This window comes from Meles meles, chromosome 14, assembly GCF_922984935.1.
Source record: "Meles meles chromosome 14, mMelMel3.1 paternal haplotype, whole genome shotgun sequence".
NCBI classification, from domain to species: domain Eukaryota; kingdom Metazoa; phylum Chordata; class Mammalia; order Carnivora; family Mustelidae; genus Meles; species Meles meles.
Window position 1 is genome coordinate 74,948,828 of NC_060079.1, and position 20,143 is coordinate 74,968,970.

Genomic DNA, 20,143 nt, shown 5'->3' on the forward strand with positions numbered 1-20,143 from the left:
GAGGAGAGGAGTAGAATCTGGGCAATCAGCTTGGTGCAAGGAGAGCCAGCTCAGCTGGGCATCTGCCTCCCATAGGGCATGGCCAACATCCAAATCACCTAGAGTATGGTGAACTTGGACTTGTATGTTGGCTGGCATCTGTGCCATGGAACAACTAGTTGGGGGTGAGGCTGAGCAGCAGAAGTTCCTAAGCAGTGGGGATCCTCTGAAGTGGGGGAGCAGCCGGTGCTCTACTGACTCCCGCCAAAACCGGGCCAAGCTGCCGGATCCTGATGCGCAAGTCCAGGGAGGCTCCCAAGACAGAAGCCATGGGGTCTTGGGAGGGAGCTGGGGCTTCCCCTCACTGGTCCTGCAGGTTCTCTGCCTTCACTCCTGCACACTTGACCCTGGGCTGAGGAGAGCAGTTCTAGCTCCAGCTTCTGCTGACCTACTTCTGACTCTCATCAGAGTCAGTACTGAGGCCTTGGTCCTCAGTGCCTGGTGTTGTGGGGGCCCAGGGAAAGCTGCCTTAAGATAGCGGAAGAGGAGTCCCTGGAGGAGAACAGGCCTCAGCCTCCTACTCACAGAATATAGTTCTTCTAATGCCAAGTTCCAATAGCTCTTGCAGCTCTTGCTTGTTTGGGAGGTGGCTTGCTTCTTTGGGCTGTTTCCCAGGACACAGAGGGCATCTGAGGGTCTGCGCTGGCATCTCCACACCCCAAGCCCCCTATTCCATGTGGTCCTATTCGCCCTATCTCCTCAGGGACTCTGGCACCTCAGTACCTTAATTCCCAGCACAGTCTGAGTGGTCAATTCCTGAGAATCCCAGAAACTCTCTTTATCTTTGTGCTTTTCCAGGGTTCTGACCCCCCAGGGATCACTAATTATTTAGTGATAACTAGAATCAGATCTGGGGTTGAAAGCAGCATCCAGCCAGAAGGTCCCAGTCCCTGACCTGTGTGTACTGACAAAAAGTCCTCTGTACCAGGGGCCCTTGGGTGGCTCAGTCAGTGGAGCGTCGCCTTCTCGATTTCAGCTCAGGTCCGGATGGGGCCATGGGATCGAGTCCCACATCAAGCTCTGCGCTCAGGGGAAATCTGTTTGAGATTTTCTCTTCTCCCTCTCCCTCTGCCCTTCCTCCCACTCGCTTGCTCTCCCTCTCTCTTTGTCAAATAAATCTTAAAAAAAAAAAAAAAAATCCTCCCTTCCCCAGGTCACTAACTTTGAAAAGCCTGTCAAATTTCCTAGCAAAAATTAAATATGATATAATAAAATCTAATTGCTATTTTAAGAACTCCAGTTGCTATATAAACACATTTCACTTAAATAAAAATGCATTTGTTAAGTAGGCCAACAGTGAGTTGGCCCAGCATTTGTAAAAGTGTCTGATATACAGGACTGTTCTTGGACTATGAATTCATTGTAACTTCAAAAGCAAAACAGCATGAGTTTGGACACTTTGCTGGAGCACTGGTGGGTCTCAGGAAACTAGAGGCTGGGTGATTTGTATTTGTTAACTTGGGACTCTGACTGCACTGCCTACAATTTAGTCTTTTAGTCTTTCTTTTTCAGGATTTGGGAGTTTCCCTTCAGATGGAGTTTGTTGAGTGTTTTTTATCATTAAAAAAATGTTGTCAGGGGCGCCTGGGTGGCTCAGTGGTTTAAGCCTCTGCCTTCGGCTCAGGTCATGATCTCAGGGTCCTGGGATCAAGCCCCGCATCGGGCTCTCTGCTCAGTGAGGAGCCTGTTTCTCCCTCTCTCTCTGCCTGCCTCTCTGCCTACTTGTGACCTCTCTCTCTGTCAAATAAATTTAAAAAAAAAAAATGTTGTCAATTGCTTTTTCTGCATCTATTTAGATGGCCGTGTGATTTTTGTGAAAACTGTAGGTTTGAATCAAATTGGCTCCAAGTAGGGGTAGATGTGACTCCTTGGAAAATACCAGCAGATAGCAGAGGCTCTCTTCCTGGGCTGCACTTCGGACTCTCCCTTGGAAGCTTTAAAGAAACAGTGATGCCTGGGACTCACGACAAGGCTCTGATTTCTTTGGGTTGCAGTGTATGGCCTAGAGTTTTTGCTTTGTCTAAATTCTGCAGGTGATCATAATGGGCAGCCAAAGTAGAGAGAGCTCTGTACTAGATATCAGCTAAATAAAGAAACCGCTAGATTGGGTTTAGAAGTTGCATACCAAATTGCAGATCTTAAAATGGACCTTCTCTTAGTTGATTATTTACTGTTATTTCAAATATTGTTAACAGTTTAGGTGTTAATTGTTTTATTAGAACTACTTTCCTTTAAACATGACTTTTTTTTCAAGTTTGCTACACTTTCAGTTATGATCTTATTCTTTTCATAGCATCTACTTATATATAGTGGTAGCACATGACTTGAGAAATTTTTGTTGGACCAAAATTTCCTGTATTAGAGCAGTGGTTACACATTGGAATCATCTAGTGATAGTGGTCCTCCAACTTGGTTGCCTATCAGAATCCTGTAGGGAGTTTTTAGAAGTCCCAGAGCCTAGACCTTCACCCAGACCAGTGACACCAAATTTTCTGTGGCTGGAGCTTTAATGTCAGTATATTTGAGAGTTCCCTGGATGATTTCAGCCTAGAGCAGTGGTTCTCAAACTTTCATGTGATAAGCATCCCCTGGAGATTTGTTAATATGCAGCTTCTGATTCCGGAGGATGGAGTGGGGCCCCGGATTCTGCATTTCTAACAAGGTCCCCTGTGGTGATGGTAGATGCTATCATGAGTGATGGGAAATTCTCACATGAGAGCAGATAAGAGACCTATAGTGCTGGTCTGTAGCAACACATGAGTGGCAAGCACTTAGCTCAGATACATATGTTTGAGAGAGCCTGGCCCTCTCAGTGAATTGAGTTTGATTACACTGGATGGGGTCCAGAATTTGACCTTTGGTTTTGTTGTTGTCATTGTTGTTTAATTTCATTTAAATTCAGTTAATTAGCATACAGTGTATTACTAGTTTCAGAGGTAGGGTTCAGTGGTTCATCAGTTCCAAACAATACCCAGTGTTCATTACCTCACGTGCCCTCCTAAACGACCATCACCCAGATACCTCCTCCCCCTAACCCCCTCCAGGAACACTCAGTTTGTCTCCTATAGTTAAGAGTTTCCTATGGCTTATCTTCCTCTCTGATTTTGTCTTATTTTTTCCCTCCCTTCCCATATGATCCTCTGTTTTGTTTCTTAAATTCCACATATGAGTGAAGTCATATGATAATTGTTTTTCTCTGATTGACTTACTTTGCTTAGCAATAATACCCTCTAGTTCCATCCACACTGTTGCAAATGGCAAGATTTCATTTTTTATGGCTGGGTAATATTCCATTGTGTATATATACCACATCTTCTTTATCCATTCATCTGTCGATGGACATCTGGACTCTTTCCGTAGTTTGGCTATTATGGACATTGCTACTATAAACATTGGGGTGCACATGCCCCTTAAGGTCATTACATTTGCACCTTTGGGGTAAATACCTAGTTGTCCCATTGCTGGGTCATAGGATAGCTCTATTCTTAACTCTTTGAGGCAGCGCCATACTGTTTTTCGCAGTGCCTATACCAGCTTGCATTCCCACCAGCAGTGTGAGAGGGTTCCCCTTTTTCCACATCCTTGCCAACATTTGTTATTTCCCAACTTGTGAATTTTAGCCATTCTGACCGGTGTGAGGTGATATCTCATTGTAGTTTCGATTTTGACCTTTTTTTTTAGATTTTATTTATTTAACTGAGAGAGAGGGAGAGAGAGTGCGTGAGCACGGGAAGGGGCAGAGGGAGAGGAGAAGAGAGACTCCAAGCAGACTCCCCGCTGAGCACGGAGTCAGATGTAGGGCTAGATCCTGAGACCAAGACCTGAGCCAAAATCAAGAGTCTGATGCTCAACTCACTGAGACACCCAGGTGCTCCTGACCATTTTTAAAAGGTCCTCAAGTGGGGGCGCCTGGGTGGCTCAGTGGGTTAAGCCGCTGCCTTCGGCTCAGGTCATGATCTTGGGGTCCTGGGATTGAGTCCCGCATCGGGCTCTCTGCTCAGCAGGGAGCCTGCTTCCCTCTCTCTCTCTCTCTCTCTGCCTGCCTCTCTACTTGTGATCTCTCTCTGTCAAATAAATAAATAAATAAAAATTTAAAAAAAAATTTTTAAATAAATAAATAAAAAAGTGACAGTTATATTGAATCCCAGGTGAAAAACCCCTGTCGCATTAGGGGTACCTCTAGTTATATAAGTGGTTAATAAAAATGTATCAGGTGGCAGAGGAAAAGGAGAAAACCAAAACAAGGCCAGGAGGGCCCCCTTCCAGCCAGAGAATGCCCTGGACGTGCTGGGGGATAGCTTACATCCAAAAGAAAGTCCCTTTGTAGAGAGAACTCAGCATAAGGCTACCAGATTTTTTCCAACTCCTCTTAAGCCCCTGTTTTGCATATTGTTTGAATACATTTACATGTTGACTATCAAGAGGCCCTAACTCCAAATATGTAAGATAAAATAAGTTAGCTCTTGTCACCTACTGCAGTTGTGTTCATACGCGGTAGTCAGTGCTGAGCACAACTGAAGTATGGAACAGATTTTGAAACAGCCGGAGATGGAGGAAGGAAAGGATACAGCCACAGTACAGGGAGGAGGGAGGCTTGGGGAAGCCGAGATGGGCTTCTGCCACCTGCCCAGAGACAGCCCCCTCCTGGACCTCAGAGTCCACAACAGAACCTGAAGCCCGAACCCTCTCTACACCTTTCTTCTTTTCATTATTCCAAACAGTTTTGCTGCCTTTGAACATTTTCCCTGGAGCTTCATTATATATGCCCTTTAGCCTTCCTGAACTGGTTGCAGGCCATCCTTTGGGTGTTCTTCCCTGGACCTTGTGGGCATGTCCTCCCCGCAGCGCTCAGCACAACACGGGGCAGGGCCACTGCATACAGTTGCGTGGGGTATGCCCTGACCGGGGCGTCTACAGAGAGGCACATGTCGGGGCTGAGCCTCAGCTTATCTCCACTCGCCAAAGTATGCTGCCTCAGGAATGAGAGGTTTCTTTTTGGCCTTCCACCTGCTGGAGGGTGTAAGGGGACCCTTTCGTCTTACTTGCACAAAAGGACCTGACAGGTGCTTGTGGAGACCCAGTGTAGGTCTCTTAGGTGCTTACTCACTGCTTGCTGAATGGGTGAATTAATGAACAAACAAACAGAGGAAGGAACATAGTGAAAGGCAGGACTAATAAGAGGCTTCCATAGTCCTTGGGTCAAGGTTAATGAGGCCCTAAATAAACGAGGATGTAAACATTGCGACTAGGGAAAGGAGGGGATAAACGTGGAGAAGAAGCAACAGACTATGGATCAGATTAAAGTTTCCAGGATGTCAAAGGAGAGAGGGAATAAAAATGACCTCCTGCTTATAATCACCACTAAAACTTGACCCTTCACAAGATGAATAAGGACAGTGTGGTTGCAGATCTGTCCTACATATCCACTCCAGATTTCTGGCTTTTTTAGGTGATAAGGTAATGGGAATTCTGTGCCTCTTATGTGTGAGGCCCTGTGCTGGGCAGTGTGAAGAAGACATAGGCCTTCCCTTCGCTCAGAGGGCTCAAGATCTAGTCGAGGGTCCTGGAGACAAGATTCCTGATGCAGGGCTGTGCTGACCAGCATCACACATAGGTGACAAGTTTCAGATAATCATAGTAACTAAGTGCATGATGCTGTACTGATTGTGGTGAGCTCTCCCCTGCACAAGGGGCTGTATGTTACTTCTCACTGAAGAGGAAGTTAACAGAGAGCGACATGATGGCTTGCTTCTCATCCCATCTTCTGAAAGCCAATCACAGCATTGGGTTGAACCATATGAAATTACCACTTTTGTAGGTTAAATATGGTCAGATATCCCAAACTGCCTATAGTCCATTTTAATACTTTTACTATGCTGTGCTGCCGTTTGAGACTTTTGAGAGATTTTATTGACTTGTTTTAAGCCAGTTGTAAATGGAGTTTTTTAAAGGAGCTCCTGGCTGGTTCAGTTGGACGAGCATGTAACTTTTGATCTTTGGGTCTTGAGTTTGAACCCTACGTTGGGTGTAGAGATTATTTAAATAAATAAAACATTAGGGGCACCTGGGTGGCACAGTAGTTAAACGTCTGCCTTTGGCTCGGGTCATGATCTCAGGGTCCTGGAATCGAGCCCCACATCAGGCTCCCTGCTCAGCAAGAACCCTGCTTCTCCCTTCCCACTCCCCCTGCTTGTGTTTCCCCCTCACTGTGTCTCTCTCTGTCAAATAAATAAAATCTTAAAAAAAACCTACAAAACTTGAAAAAAAGAATTTTTTTTAAAAGAGTGGTGCTTTTTCTACTAAATATGCAAAACAGGAAAAAACGTGCAGAAGCAGAAAAATCTTAATCCCAAATTCTACAGTTCAGAGGCATCCCTAAACATTTTGGTGTATTTCCTTTCAGCTATTTTCCCTTGCATCTTTCACAAAGTTAAGATGTTATTGCATATATAAAGTTATAACCTCTATTTAAGATAACAGTAATTGTCTTAACATCAAGTATTTTTTTTTAAGATTTTATTTATTTATTTGACAGAGATCACAAGTAGGCAGAGAGGCAGGCAGAGAGAGAGACGCAGACACCCCGTTGAGCAGAGAGCCCGATGTGGGGCTTGATCCCAGGACCCTGGGATCATGACCTGAGCCAAAGGCAGAGGCTTTAACTCACTGAGCCACCCAGGTACCCCAACATCAAGTATTTTTATAAATGTAATTCTTAACAATAGCATCATATTCCTTGAATATACATACTATAATTCATCCTACTGTTGGACCTAAGAGTTGTTTTCAGTTTCTTAATACTATACTTATCTAGTCTTATTTCTGATTTTTTTCTTTTTTGTGGGGGTGACTTGTAAACAATGAAAATTTATTTCTCACAGTTCCGGAGGCTGGGAAGTCCAAGATCAAGGCTCTGACAGATTTCGTGTCTGATGAGAACTCACTTCCTGGTTGTAGATGATGTCAGTCTTTTCACCATATCCTTATGTGATGTAAGGGGGCAGGGAGCTCTCTGGGGCCTTTTTTCTAAGGGCAAAGCCCTCAAGATGTAATCACTGTGCAAAGGCCTCCAAATATGCTGTGGATTACATTTCAACGTAATAATTTTAGGGAGACACAAACATTTAGTCTGTAGCAATTCCCAAAAAGAATTTTGTGAAATAACTTAAAATTACTGGGTTGAAAACAGGAAACTTTTGAAGTCTTCTGATTTGTATCATCAGTTGCCTTTTCAGAACACTTCTGCCACCTTGATTAGCTTTAGCCGAAATTTGTCCTTGATAGCAGAATTTGTCCTTGATAGCAGTCTGGTTTGGTTGTGAGTGATGAATGCTGTAAGAGTTTAAAGATGAGAGAATTAGGGCGCCTGGGTGGCTCAGTGGGTTAAGCCGCTGCCTTCGGCTCAGGTCATGATCTCAGGGTCCTGAGATCGAGTCCCACGTCGGGCTCTTTGCTCAGCAGGAGCCTGCTTCCTTCTCTCTCTCTCTGCCTGCCTCTCTCTGTCTATTTGTGATCTCGCTCTGTCAAATAAATAAATAAAATCTTTAAAAAAAAAAGATGAGAGAATTAGGGACGCCTGGGTGGCTCAGTTGGTTAAGCGGCTGCCTTCGGCTCAGGTCATGATCCCAGCATCCTGGGATCAAGTCCCACATCGGGCTCCTTGCTCAGCGGGGAGCCTGCTTCTCCCTCTGACTCTGCCTGCCACTCTGTCTGCCTGTGATCCCTCTCTCCCTCTCTCTCTCTCTCTGACAAATAAAAAGTAAATTAAAAAAAATCTTAAAAAACAAACAAAAAAAAGATGAGAGAATTGAAGAATAGTCAAGAAAGACTCAAGATTCAGCAGAAGCACAGCAGAAGCAAAGGTACTCTGGAAACAATGACTAGCATGTTGTAGAGACAGTTAAAATCTAGGTTTCCTAGAGTAGATACTTACTGAGTGGCAATATTGGGATATAAGTTGAAAAGGGGGTATCAGCTAAGAGGGAACTTAATCCTGGGCACCTGAGTGGCTCAGTTGGTTAAGCTACTGCCTTTGGCTCAGGTCATGATCCTGGAGTCGCTGGATAGAGTCCCTCATCGGGCTCCCTGCTTATCAGGGAGTCTGCTTCTCCGTCTGACCCTCCCCCTTCTCATGCTGTCTTTCTCATTCTCTTTCTCTCTCAAGTAAATAAATAAAAAATATATATATATTTTTAAAAGAGTGAACTTAATCCTGTAGGTAGTAAGCTGTTGACGTGTTTTAAGTGGGGGAAGATACAAGCAAAACAATGTTTTGATGATTGTAGAAGACTATCTGGGAAACCAGAAACATCATTAACAGTGGCAGATTTTTTTTTTAAATGATCATCTGTCTTAAAATTACACTTCATATAAATGTGCTAGAAATGATTTGCTCTGGTGTTTAGCATCTGATGGTGGTATGATTTACAACATGAGCTGTCTCTGGGAGCTCAGACTTGATATTCAAATAGTGTAGCTTGGAGACCACAGTGGCTGGATCCAAAGTGGTGGTCCGAAGCTATTTCACATGGAGGAAATCTCAGTTTTCATGAAATGAAGGTCAGTTGCCAGTGAACAGAGATGTCCAGACATCTCCTCTGTCAGGTGAGGTGAGAAGTTTAGGAAGGTCTTTCCACTAGAGCCATTCTCAGTCCTCTTTTTGGGTTTCACATGTGCAGTTACAACAAATTCTGATGAAAAGTAATTCTGACCCCAAGCATTTCTTGGTAAATAAGGTTTCATCTCCTTTAATTGTATTTTTACCAATTTTAAGGAAATGAATATGTTGCAAATTTTGGTTTCCAGTGTGAATAAGTAAAATGTGATTCTTACTATTGTATCATTATATTTTCTCCCTTTTTAAAGACAAACCAGATATTTTCAGTCAGGGCAACAACAATGACAGGTATTTCTGTTATTCTTCAATTAGCTGGCCATAATATTTATTCTTTTCATAATATATTTATATTGAAATGTCTTATAAAACATGTCTACTTTTTAAAAGATTTTATTTATTTCAGAGAGAGAGAGAATGGGCACACAGAAGGGGCAGAGGGAGAGGGAGAAAGAGAATCCCAAGTAAATTCCACTGAGCATGGAGCCCAACTTGGGGCTCAGTCTTGCAACCTGAGATCATGACCTGAGCCAAAACGAACCAACTGAGGCATGCAGGCACCCTAAGACAAGTACCCTTTTAAAATCCATCTGTATCTCACCATACTTAATGTAGCACAATGCTTATTCTGTGGAAAAATAAGACTTGGACTCAAGTTTTATAGTGTATTAAGGTTGGCTACAAGAATGAATGAGGTGCCACACACAAAATTGGTAGGCCACCAAAGACTGAATGATTTTTCTTGAGATTCATTGTCACAAGGCACACTGATCATGGCAAAATGTTACAACCATGCAAAATATTTAATGGCCTTAATATAAGATAATTTCCAGAAAGGGCTTTAATGAACAGTATAACTGATACATTTTTGGAGAGGATGATGCTGTTTATTCCGGGTAGAGTAAAACATTAGGGTGTTTCTGACTTGCTGCAGCCTTAACCTTTCCTTAACTGGGTGATTCATGACATAGAGCTTGTCTATTATGGGGAGGGCTGGCTTCATAGGTATGTGACCTAGACAGTCACACATTGCTCTGTGCTTAGAAACATCTGGTGCGGGGCGCCTGGGTGACTCAGTGGGTTAAGCCTCTGTCTTTGGCTCAGGTCATGATCTCAGGGTCCTGGGATTGAGCCCCGCATTGGGCTCTCTGCTTGGGAAGAGCCTGCTTCCTCCCCTCTCTCTGCCTGCCTCTCTTCCTGCTTGTGGTCTCTCTCTCTGTCAAATAAATAAATAAAATCTCTTTAAAAAAAAAAAAAAGCAGCAGCAGCATCTGCTGCTTGGTTTGATGTTCTTCTGTTACCATCTTAAAATTCCTAATAAAGTCTGAACAATGGTCTGTATTTTCATTTTACTCTGGGCCCGCAAATTATGTAACTGGTCCTGATCTCACTCTCTTTTACCATATATTATGGGCAAAACCATAGTTTTCCCAGCACCAAATTATGGACCAGGTTAGGATGAGGGCTGTAATAGCCAAACAAGCTTCTGACCAACTCCTGTTGGAGGCTTGGAGGCTAAAGGAGGCTAAACTGAGTCCAGGAGGGAATGGGAGGAGAGAGCAGGGGTCAGAATCAGGTAGGGGCTACTGACAGTTTTCCCACTAAGAGTAACAGCAGTCCATACTCCTGGTACACCCCCTACCACATCTGCAAGGCTTTCACTGAGCACTTCATGTGCCTTCTTTTCTTTTACTGAATCCTCTCAACAACCTGCAGAATGAGTATTGTTTTTATTGACGAGGGATCTGAAGTTTTCGGTAATGAAGTTGCCCATCGTTCTAGAGCTAGTAATGATCTTTTCCCATTTGTTATTCTTTCTGCTCACTTATGAAGCAGCCAACCATCCTGTTAATAAAACTGAACTTGAATCACTTATTTGCCTACTTCATACTCATTGGCAGGGAGAGGGCCGTAGACTAATGCTTTCATAGACTGTTTGCTTTCTGCTTCTGTTTGTATACAATTGTAGATAGTTATTTTTTTAGGACCTTCTGGATATAAATTTCTTTTTCTTTTTGTACAAGGGTACTATCTTGATAGTATATTCATACTAGAAGTGTTTTTCCAAGATGAAATAGGTACACATTCCTTCTTTTGTCTGAAAGTCATCTCAATAAACAGTGCTATATATTTTTCAAACTTCAGCCAAAATGGGGGCACCTGGGTGGCTCAGTGGGCTGAGCCTCTGCCTCATGACCCTGAGGTCATGATCTCAGGGTCCTGGGATCGAGCCCCACAGTGGGCTTCCTGCTCAGAGGGGAGTCTGCTTCCTCCCTCTCTCTGCCTGCTTCTCTGCCTATTTGTGATCTCTCTGTCAAATAACTAAAAATAAATGTTAAAAAAAAAACAAAACTTCAGCCAAAATGACATTTTGTTTCTTGGTTATTTCTGTTATCGTTTTTTTAGTTGTTATATGTGATTGTGATCTGCTGAAATTAAAATAGATTATTGAGTTTTCTATTTTAATTTTGCATTAAAATAAGGTTTTTCAAAAATTTGTGAATAGATTCTATTCTAGCCTAACCCCAATTATGTTTCCTGCAGGAAACCATTTCTGGCAGCTGATGTGCCCAGCCTTGGATATAGTTCCTCATCGCATCACAGGTACATTCCACGGAGAGCCGTGCTCTACGTACCTGGAAATGATGAAAAGAAAATAAAGAAGATTCCCTCCCTGAATGTAGATTGTGCAGTGCTCGACTGCGAGGATGGTGTGGCGATGAACAAAAAGGTAATGGCATGATTTGTACTTAGGATGGGAAAAAGAAATGGATTGGTACTTGGTGCTATCTTGAAGCATTGCTTACTAGTTGAAAAGACACTACCGTAGTCGTAGTCACCTTTTGTTGGTTACTAATATATTCTTGACCTAGCCTTCCTCTCGATTCTGAGTGTGTGTGTCTCTTTTCTCCGAGAGAAAGAAGAACGCAACCAAAATATACTTAAAATCATGACCTTCAGTATATGTGACTGTGTACATATATTAATAAAGAGACACTCGATCCATTTTGGCTATGCAATTTATCAGTTTGGCGAAATGAGTTAATCCGAGAATTGTGATGTAAATTTTTTAGACCAGTAAGATGCAACCAGGAATTTATTTCTTTTTTTTATGTAGGCTCCATGCTGGAGCCCAATGCAGGGATTGAACTCATGACCCTGAGATAAAGACCTGAGCTGAAAGCAAGAGTCTGAGGCTCAACTGACTGATCCACCCAGGTGCCTCAGGAATTTATTTCTCTTTAATATAGAGAAACGGTCTTATCTCTTCTGGGACAAGTGCCAAGAAAATAAAAGACTTCTGCAAAGAAGTCACCATTTTCCCTACTTAGTTTAAGGAAAACTACCTGCAGAACCTTAAGGTTGCAGCTTTTGGCTGATTTTCTCATGGCCTGACCAGAGAACTAAGCCTTAAAAAATATCCATTGCAAACAGGTACAAAAGTTTCTTACTGGGTGGTGGCATAATGGGTGCTTTTTTGGTTTGCTTAACTTTATTTTCCAGGTTTTTATAATGAAAATGGATTTCTTCTGTAATTAGGTGAAATAATTAGGTGTAAATCATTATAACAATAATTTATGTCTGCATGGAACTTTTTAAGTTAAAAACATGTTTTTCCTTGACCTTCTTCTGTCTAGTCCCTAGACAGTGAGGTTGTCTGGGAAGAGATTGTAGGGCTGGAGGACAGAGGGAGCTGACCATCTGGATTTATGCCTATCTGGACACTTTCTTAAGTGATCTGAAATAGCATGGCTGTACTATATAGCTTTCTTGATTAATTGCTTTCCTTGGAGGGTCTAGCAAATAAATATTTGCCTTAATTGAAAAGGAAAAAGTTAACTTCCAGCATCTTCCTAATGGTCAAATCAAGACTTTCCAAGTATTTGAAAAAGGATTAGAAGAAGCATGTGGAATCTAAAACGTCTCCTCAACATCTTTGGCATGCCCCAAGGCAAATACAATTAATCTTCTTTTTCCCAGAGATTAAGGTAAATAGGCCTTTTCTTGAAGGATATAATGTGCTTCCAGTATGCTCCCTTCCAAAACTCATGTAGTGCACTCTAAGATTAGATACTAAATTGTAATTTCATTTCTTTGTGACCCAGGGCAATTCACTTTACTTCTTTGCCTCAATTTCTTATCTATACTGTGGGATGACAAAATCTTCTTTTGTTGGGGACAGGAATTATTATGAGGAAAAAGTTTGATAAAATGCCTGGGAGTAGTTTGATTTCCTATAAGAAATAGATTAGATAAATCCTGTAATAATCATGATTAGAGGGGAATTTATTTTACCATGTAGCACAGTGAGCCATTAGGTACCCTGATAAACTTCTAATTCTATTTCTTCACAAATCTTGAGGCTATCTTCTCATATCCACTGGAGGATGTTTCCTGCCACCCACATAAGTTGGAAATATGGTCCATTCTTGCTTCACATTTCCTTATTGTTCACCTATGATCTCAAGTTCATCCTTCTATTCAGTGCCTCTACTTACGAGGAAGCTAAGGAAGCAAAGGGAAAGAAAGAATTCATGATGGGCCAGCTGTGCCCACCATCTTTGCATTCCTATCCAGACAGTGTCTTCATCAGGACACTCCAGTTCTTTTTTTTTTTTTTTAATTTTATTTATTTATTTGACAGAGGGAGTGATCACAAGTAGGCAGAGAGGCAGGCAGAGAGAGAGGGGGAAGCAGGCTCCCTGCTGAGCAGAGAGCCCGATGTGGGACTCCATCCCAGGACCTGTGATCATGACCTGAGCCAAAGGCAGAGGCTCAACCCACTGAGCCACCCAAATACCCTAAAGGACACTCCAGTTCTTAATGCAGTTAAACTTTCCATTAATTGCTGGGCTTGTGAAAAAATTTTTTCCTTAAAATTTCTATCTTGGACTTAATTTTATCTCATATATCTTATTTCATAGCCCTTACTTATCAAGGTCTTTTTGGATTTTGATTTCATCATTCATCATTTATAGCATTTGAGAATTTGACTAGTATATCCTATGAAAATTTAACAAGTTTCTGATGGAAACTTTGAAGAAGTTGGAGCCAAGTACTGTGTAAGCATGCAGCTAAAAGCTTCTGTTCATGGTATATTTGCATAGTGCTGACTGAATGCCAGGTACTGTTCTAAGGGCTTTAATTTCTATAACAACGCAGTGAGGTACTACTATACACTATTTCTACAGATAGGAACAGGCATGGTGAGGTCAGTTGCATGAATCAATACTGTGAGTATGGTTATTCAGTCACTTAATGCTTCTAAAATCCAGTCTCTTTTCATAAGGATATTACAAGAGATTTTTTATCAAATGCCATTTCAAAATAAAGATACCATCCCAATTTACATGCCTAGAAATACCTTCTCCCCCTTCACTTAAACCTTGCTAGAAAAATGAGGTTAAACAGATGAGACTTGATCTTGAAGAACCGCTGTCAGTACCTAGTTATTAACATCTTCATTTTGAAGTGCTGGAAATAGAAAAATAGTAACAGCTACCATTTACCAGATTTTTCTATGTAGGAGGTGCTATATTAAATGCTTTTAATATGTTATCTCATTTAATCCTTGCAGCAATTTTGAGCTATGTCCAAGGTCACAGTGCCATTAAATATAGAACTAAGATTTGAATCTCCTAGAATTTTTGCCAGGAATCAGCCTCAAGTTCACCTGTCTGCATAATTAAACTTTTCCCCCTTTCTTGGCAAGTTTGTACCTTGGCTTTTCACCTTTGTGTACTCCATGGTTTCTCAAAGATTACTGATGGGAGCTCTGTGTCCACCTCCGCAAATTCTTTGAGTGCCCTGGGATTGTAATCTATTTAGACCTAGGGACTTCAATTCATTTGAAATGACGAGATACATCTGAAACTTCTCACATATTGCACATACATTCCTTTTTTCTTTGTTAAAGTCACCTTTTAATCGTATTTCTTATTGAATTATTAGTCTTCTTGAAGAACAAGATGGAATAGAGACCATTTTTAGGGAGTTTATTTCTTTTTTCTTTTTTTAAAGATTTTATTTATTTGTCAGAGAGAGAGAGGGAGAGAGAGTGAGGGAGCACAGGCAGACAGAGTGGCAGGCAGAGGCAGAGGGAGAAGCAGGCTCCCTGCTGAGCAAGGAGCCCAATGTGGGACTCAATCCCAGGATACGGGGATCATGACCTGAGCCGAAGGCAGCCGCTTAACCAACTGAGCCACCCAGGCGTCCCGGGAGTTTATTTCTTAAGAAGAAATCCGTATTAAAACTCGTTTCTGATGTTCTCCTTTTTTTGTTTCAGATGTTCTAATTATAGTTTTGCTAAACTGAACTATATTGTCTAATCAACTGCCTTGGCACTATTAAAACTTAAGTTGCTTCATTTTATATCTCATTTTATTTCTTTTTTTTATTAGTAGACTCACTCAGTATTTCATTTGATTGACACTGTGGAGTATGGGCTTGTAATGAAAACAAAAGGAGTTTCCATAGAGCAGTTTATAAGTGTATAATACCTTCCAGCAGGCTCTAATCCTGTCCTGCTAATCCAATTTGTGTTTAAGTAGTTCCTTCATGTCATGGCACTACCAGCTCACCTTCCCAAGTATGGATGATGGAAAGACAGTCTCCACTCCCCTTTTATCTTTACCTTTTTATTGTTAAATACAAGAGGAGCTACAGGACTGCATAAGCCACTGCTTGCTGGGACACAGTGAAAATAAGCCAAGTAATGCACAGATTTCTGGTGAATCTCCATGATACTTGGATGGGGCCAAGAAAGTAGGAGTGGGATAAATAGAGACAGAATTCCAGGGCTGCTATTTTAGTTGAATAAATATATAAGTAAATATTTAAATGCATTTAATATTTAAGCTTAAATATATAAATTTAGATACTCAGTATCTAAATAAATATTGAGTATCTACTCAGCCAGTCACTGTGGCAAGATGGAGGCGAACAAAGATGATTGCATGGTCCCCAACACAGAGGACTCAAAGGCTGGTGATGAGACAGGCAAAAAGTAAAAATTATAATCTAAGCAGTTAGGTCTATGAGAACATGTATTTCTTATTCTCATTTGGTTCTAAGTGTTTTTTCAAAGATTTATTTATTTGAGAGAGAGTGCATATGTGCATGAATTGGGAGAAGGGTAGAAGGAGAGAGAGAGAGAGAATCCCAACCAGACTCTGCTGAGTGAGGAGCCTGATAAGGAGGTTGGGGTGCAGCTCCATCTCACAAACCAGGAGATCATGACCTGAGCCCAAATCACAAGTCAAACGGATGCTTAACTGACTGAGCCACCCAGGTGCCCTGGTTCTAAGCTTTTTTAAATTTACATTTTGATCTCTTGCTTAAGCCAGGAGCTGCTAAAGAGTGCATGCCAAGCTCTCTGTGGTTAAGAACCGATTTGGTTATTTTTATTTGTTGTTACTTTATTTTGTTTTTTTAAGCACTTCTAATCTATTGCTAACTGATACTTTTGTAAATACAAAAAAAAAAAAAAGAATTTCTAGAAAAATTGAATGCTCCTTGGGTGTCGCAACTATGCCAAATACTATAGATGTTTCTAAATTCGTAACTCCCCGTTTCATATGTACTTCCTAGTGTCATGGTCACGGTCAGAGTTTGTGGACGAGTGGTCCACAGACCACAGTTTGAGTAGCAAGGACTTTGCATTTTTGAAGTTTCAAGCATAGGAGAGATTTCTCATTTATTCTTTAATTGCTGACCTCTAGCTTGGTTGATTGATGGTCAAAGAATGTGATCTGAATAATGCTGATTTTTAGAAATGCTTGAGTTTTGCTTTACATGAGCCATCTTTGTAAATGTTTCATGAGTGCTTAAGAATATGTAGGTTTCTGTTTACTAGACCAGAGTTCTGTATATTTTTCCATTAGACCAAACTTGTTAATTATATTATTCAAATGCCCAAATCTTTATTGATTTTTATCTGCTTGATATATCAGTAATTGAGAAGCTAGTTGAAATATAGCCTCCATTGGATAATTTGCCAAATTCCCCCTATAGTTTTACGAAATTAAAAAGAATTTTTTTTTAAGATTTTATTTATTTATTTGACAGACCGAGACTACAAGCAGGCAGAGAGGCAGGCAGAGAGAGAGAGGAGGAAGCAGGCTCCCTGCTGAGCAGAAAGCCCGATGCAGGTCTCGATTCCAGGACCCTGGGATCATGACCTGAGCCGAAGGCAGAGGCTTTAACCCACTGAGCCACCCAGGCGCCCCTAGTTTTATGAATTTTTGCCGCTGGTATTTGAGCCTATGTTATTGGGTGTCTACAAATTCAGTATTACTATATCCTCCCTGTATATTGAATCATTTATTATTATGCACTAAAATGTTTTTGCTTTCAAGTTTCTGTGGCCTGATATGAATACACCAGCTTCCTTTTGGTTAGCACCTGTCCAGCATATTATTTTAGCCTTTTGCTTTCAACTTGTCCATATCTTTATGTTTCATATATGTCTCCTATTGTTTTTTAAAATTTCATAACTGTGTGGACAATCTGTGTCTTTTAACTGGAACATTAATCCACTTACTTTTTATTTTTCTGTTTAAGTAATCTCTATACCCAGTGTGGTGCTTGAACTCGTAACCCCAAGATAAGGAGTCGCATGCTCCATTAACAGCCAGCCAGACATCCCACCACTTACTTTTAATGTAACTACTGATAAATTTAGATTTAAATATACCATTATTTTTTGCTCTATTTTTCTCATCTTTCTATGTTATTTTTTTCTCATCTTTCCTGCCTTTTGGAGATTATCTGACTTTTTAAATTTTTCTTAGTCCATGTTTTCCCCTCTTAGTTTAGAAGTTATGACTGTATTTCTAATTTTTATTGGTTACTCTTGAAATTTTACCAGTATACTTAACAAAGCTAAAGTTAACCTGCACCTTCTTCCTGGACAACACAAGAGTTTTAGAAAATTTTAAATCCAGTCGTTTCCCTTGTAATTGATGTTACTTTTGCCAAAAAATTGATGTTACTTTTTTCCAATTATCTCTTTTTAATCTCACAAATTTTGTATCATTGGCTATCGTTATTTTATATATACAGCATTTATTTAGATTAACCTACATATTTTATCACTTCTTTAACTTGCTCATTATTTCTTCTTTTACACCTCAGACCTTCTCCCTGGGTTCATCTTTCTTTCTCCTGATGTGCCTCCTTCAGAGTTTCCCCAATAGCAAAGTTTTGTTGATGGTGAACTCAGTTTTTATTTGTTTGAAATGTCTTTGTTGTTTGGCTAGGTAGAGAAATCTGGACTGACAGTTATTTTCTCTCAAAACTTTGAAGATATTACTTCATTGTCTTTTGGTTTCTATTATTGCTGTTGGGAACTCTGTTGTCAGTCTACAAGCAAGTCTACTTGCCTTTTCTTCCTTGGCTGCTTTTAAGATCTTCTTGTATTTGGTGTACTGAAGTTTCACTAAAATATTGACTATGTTGGGGCACATTGGTGGCTCAGTTGGTTAAGAATCTGACTCTTGGTTTCGGCTCAGGTCATGATCTCAGGGTCATGAGATTGAGCCCTGTGTCAGGCTCTACACTGAGTGTGGAGTCTGCTGGAGATTCTCTTTCTCCCTCTCCCCCCACACACTCTCTCAAAGAGATAAATAAGTAAATAAAATCTTAAGAAAATATTGACTGGGTGTTGGCTTATTCCTCCTTCCCTTCTTTCTCCTTTTCCTTCCTTTACTTAGTACACAGTGCTTTTCTTGTATTTGTGGATTCATGTCTTTTATCAGTTCTATAAAATTTCTACCATTAATAATTCAGATATTGCTTCTATTCCATTCTTTGTATTCTTTCCTTCAGAGATGCCAGGTAGATCTATTTAGGAGCTTTTCATTCTATTCTCCCTGTCTCTTAGTATGTTTTCACATTTTCTATTTTCTTGTATGTGCTACACTGCTGGTTAGTTTTTCATATCTGGACAACACTTTTTTCATTCTCTTCAGTTGTGTTTAATCTATTTCACCCATCCTCTGAGCTTTGTATTTTAATTGCTATATTTTTCATATCTAGAAGTTCTCTTTGAGGTTTTTCATATCTACTTGGTCAATTCTGAATCTGACAGTTTTGGTTATTTCTTTTTCTTTAAGTAGGCTCCATGCTCGATGTGGGGTTTGAACTCATGATCCTGAGATCAAGAGTTCGATGCTCTACTGACTGAGCCAACCATGCACTACCAATTTCAATTACTTTTGCTTTTAAATCATTTTTTGTTGTTAGAATAAATTCTTGGTAATCCCAAAGGCCTAGAATAGGAAGGTTTTCCTCTAAGAATTTGTGTTCGCTTCTGTTGCAGTCACGGATATTACTAATTTGGAGTCTCAGTTTGTTCTCCCCGAACTTTTCAGTAATCTCAGGTTTAGGATCCGGATACCAGGTGTGATACAGGTATTTAGGTCCAAGCTTTCTTATTTTTCTGATCCTTCATAAATCAGAAGTCAACTCCATTTTATGTTATTGTCTTACACTGGCCTTATGTTCTTATGAGCCCATCAAGGCAGTAAAAAGTACTTATGTTGAAATGTGTCCATTTTGTGGTTGGATGGCCCTTTAGAGAATGTGGTTTGCCACATTGCCAAAGTAAAAATACCTATCTTCAGGAATTTTTTTTAAATTATAAACTTAAAAAGGATAGTCTAAAATTCATATTTATGCATAAAGAGTCAAATAGTTATGAGGTGAAGCAGCCCCTAAACATCATTCCATTTCTCCCCTCCAAAAACAGTCCCTTTTATCTCTTCTAAGTTACTGTTCTGGCAATAACTCCCCTATTTCTAAGTGATACATTTCTTGAATTATTTTTTCAATTTCAGGTATGATATTGATTCCTTGCTATGGGATTTACCCCACCACCAACCTCACTATTATATGTGAATTCCCTCATCCCTCAATCATCTAATAAAATTTTATATAACTTTGATAAGATTAGTATTCAAAGTAAAAACTATTTAGAGATTAACTATGTAGTAATAAGCTGATTACCCTTTTTTTGCCCCTGCCAACCTGTTGTTTCCCTGGGAGTTCAAAATTATCTCTTTTTTTTTTTCCTGACTTTGTTTTGTACTCAGTTATCATTAAGTCAAAACTTAATTAAGTCTTCACTAATTATCTAAATCTCTTCTAAATATGTTCAGAAGCATCCAGTATTTTATGTTTCACCTTCCTGGAGAAATGTTTCCTTATGTCTTCGGATCCCCTGTAATAATTCTTGAGAGAAAGATCCCTTCTGAAGGACAAGGGCAACTTAAATGAACATGATATCATTTTTTTTCTAATTTGATTTATAAGTAATGGGGTGTGTTAGGAGTTTATAGTCATGAGGGGTCTTACACTTACCCTTCAGGAAGCCAAAGGAAGAACTCTGAATTATAATTCAAGGAAGGATTTTCTATGGGAACCTAAGGTAATAAAATCTGGTATGTCGCTTGTGGGCACCTTGATTTGGTACCAGGAACCCAGTTCAGT

At 40.4% G+C, this 20,143-nt stretch overlaps 1 protein-coding gene across 3 annotated transcripts in view; it reads left to right on the forward strand.

Annotated features, from left to right (window-relative positions):
• CLYBL (citramalyl-CoA lyase) overlaps window positions 1-20,143 on the forward strand; it is a 276,475-nt gene that overhangs the window by 133,852 nt on the left and 122,480 nt on the right. For all 3 annotated transcript variants that reach the window (XM_045977929.1, XM_045977930.1, XM_045977928.1), the window contains exon 2: window positions 11,198-11,384. In XM_045977929.1, coding sequence (XP_045833885.1) covers window positions 11,198-11,384 — 187 coding nt within the window. The remainder of the gene's footprint in view (window positions 1-11,197; window positions 11,385-20,143) is intronic.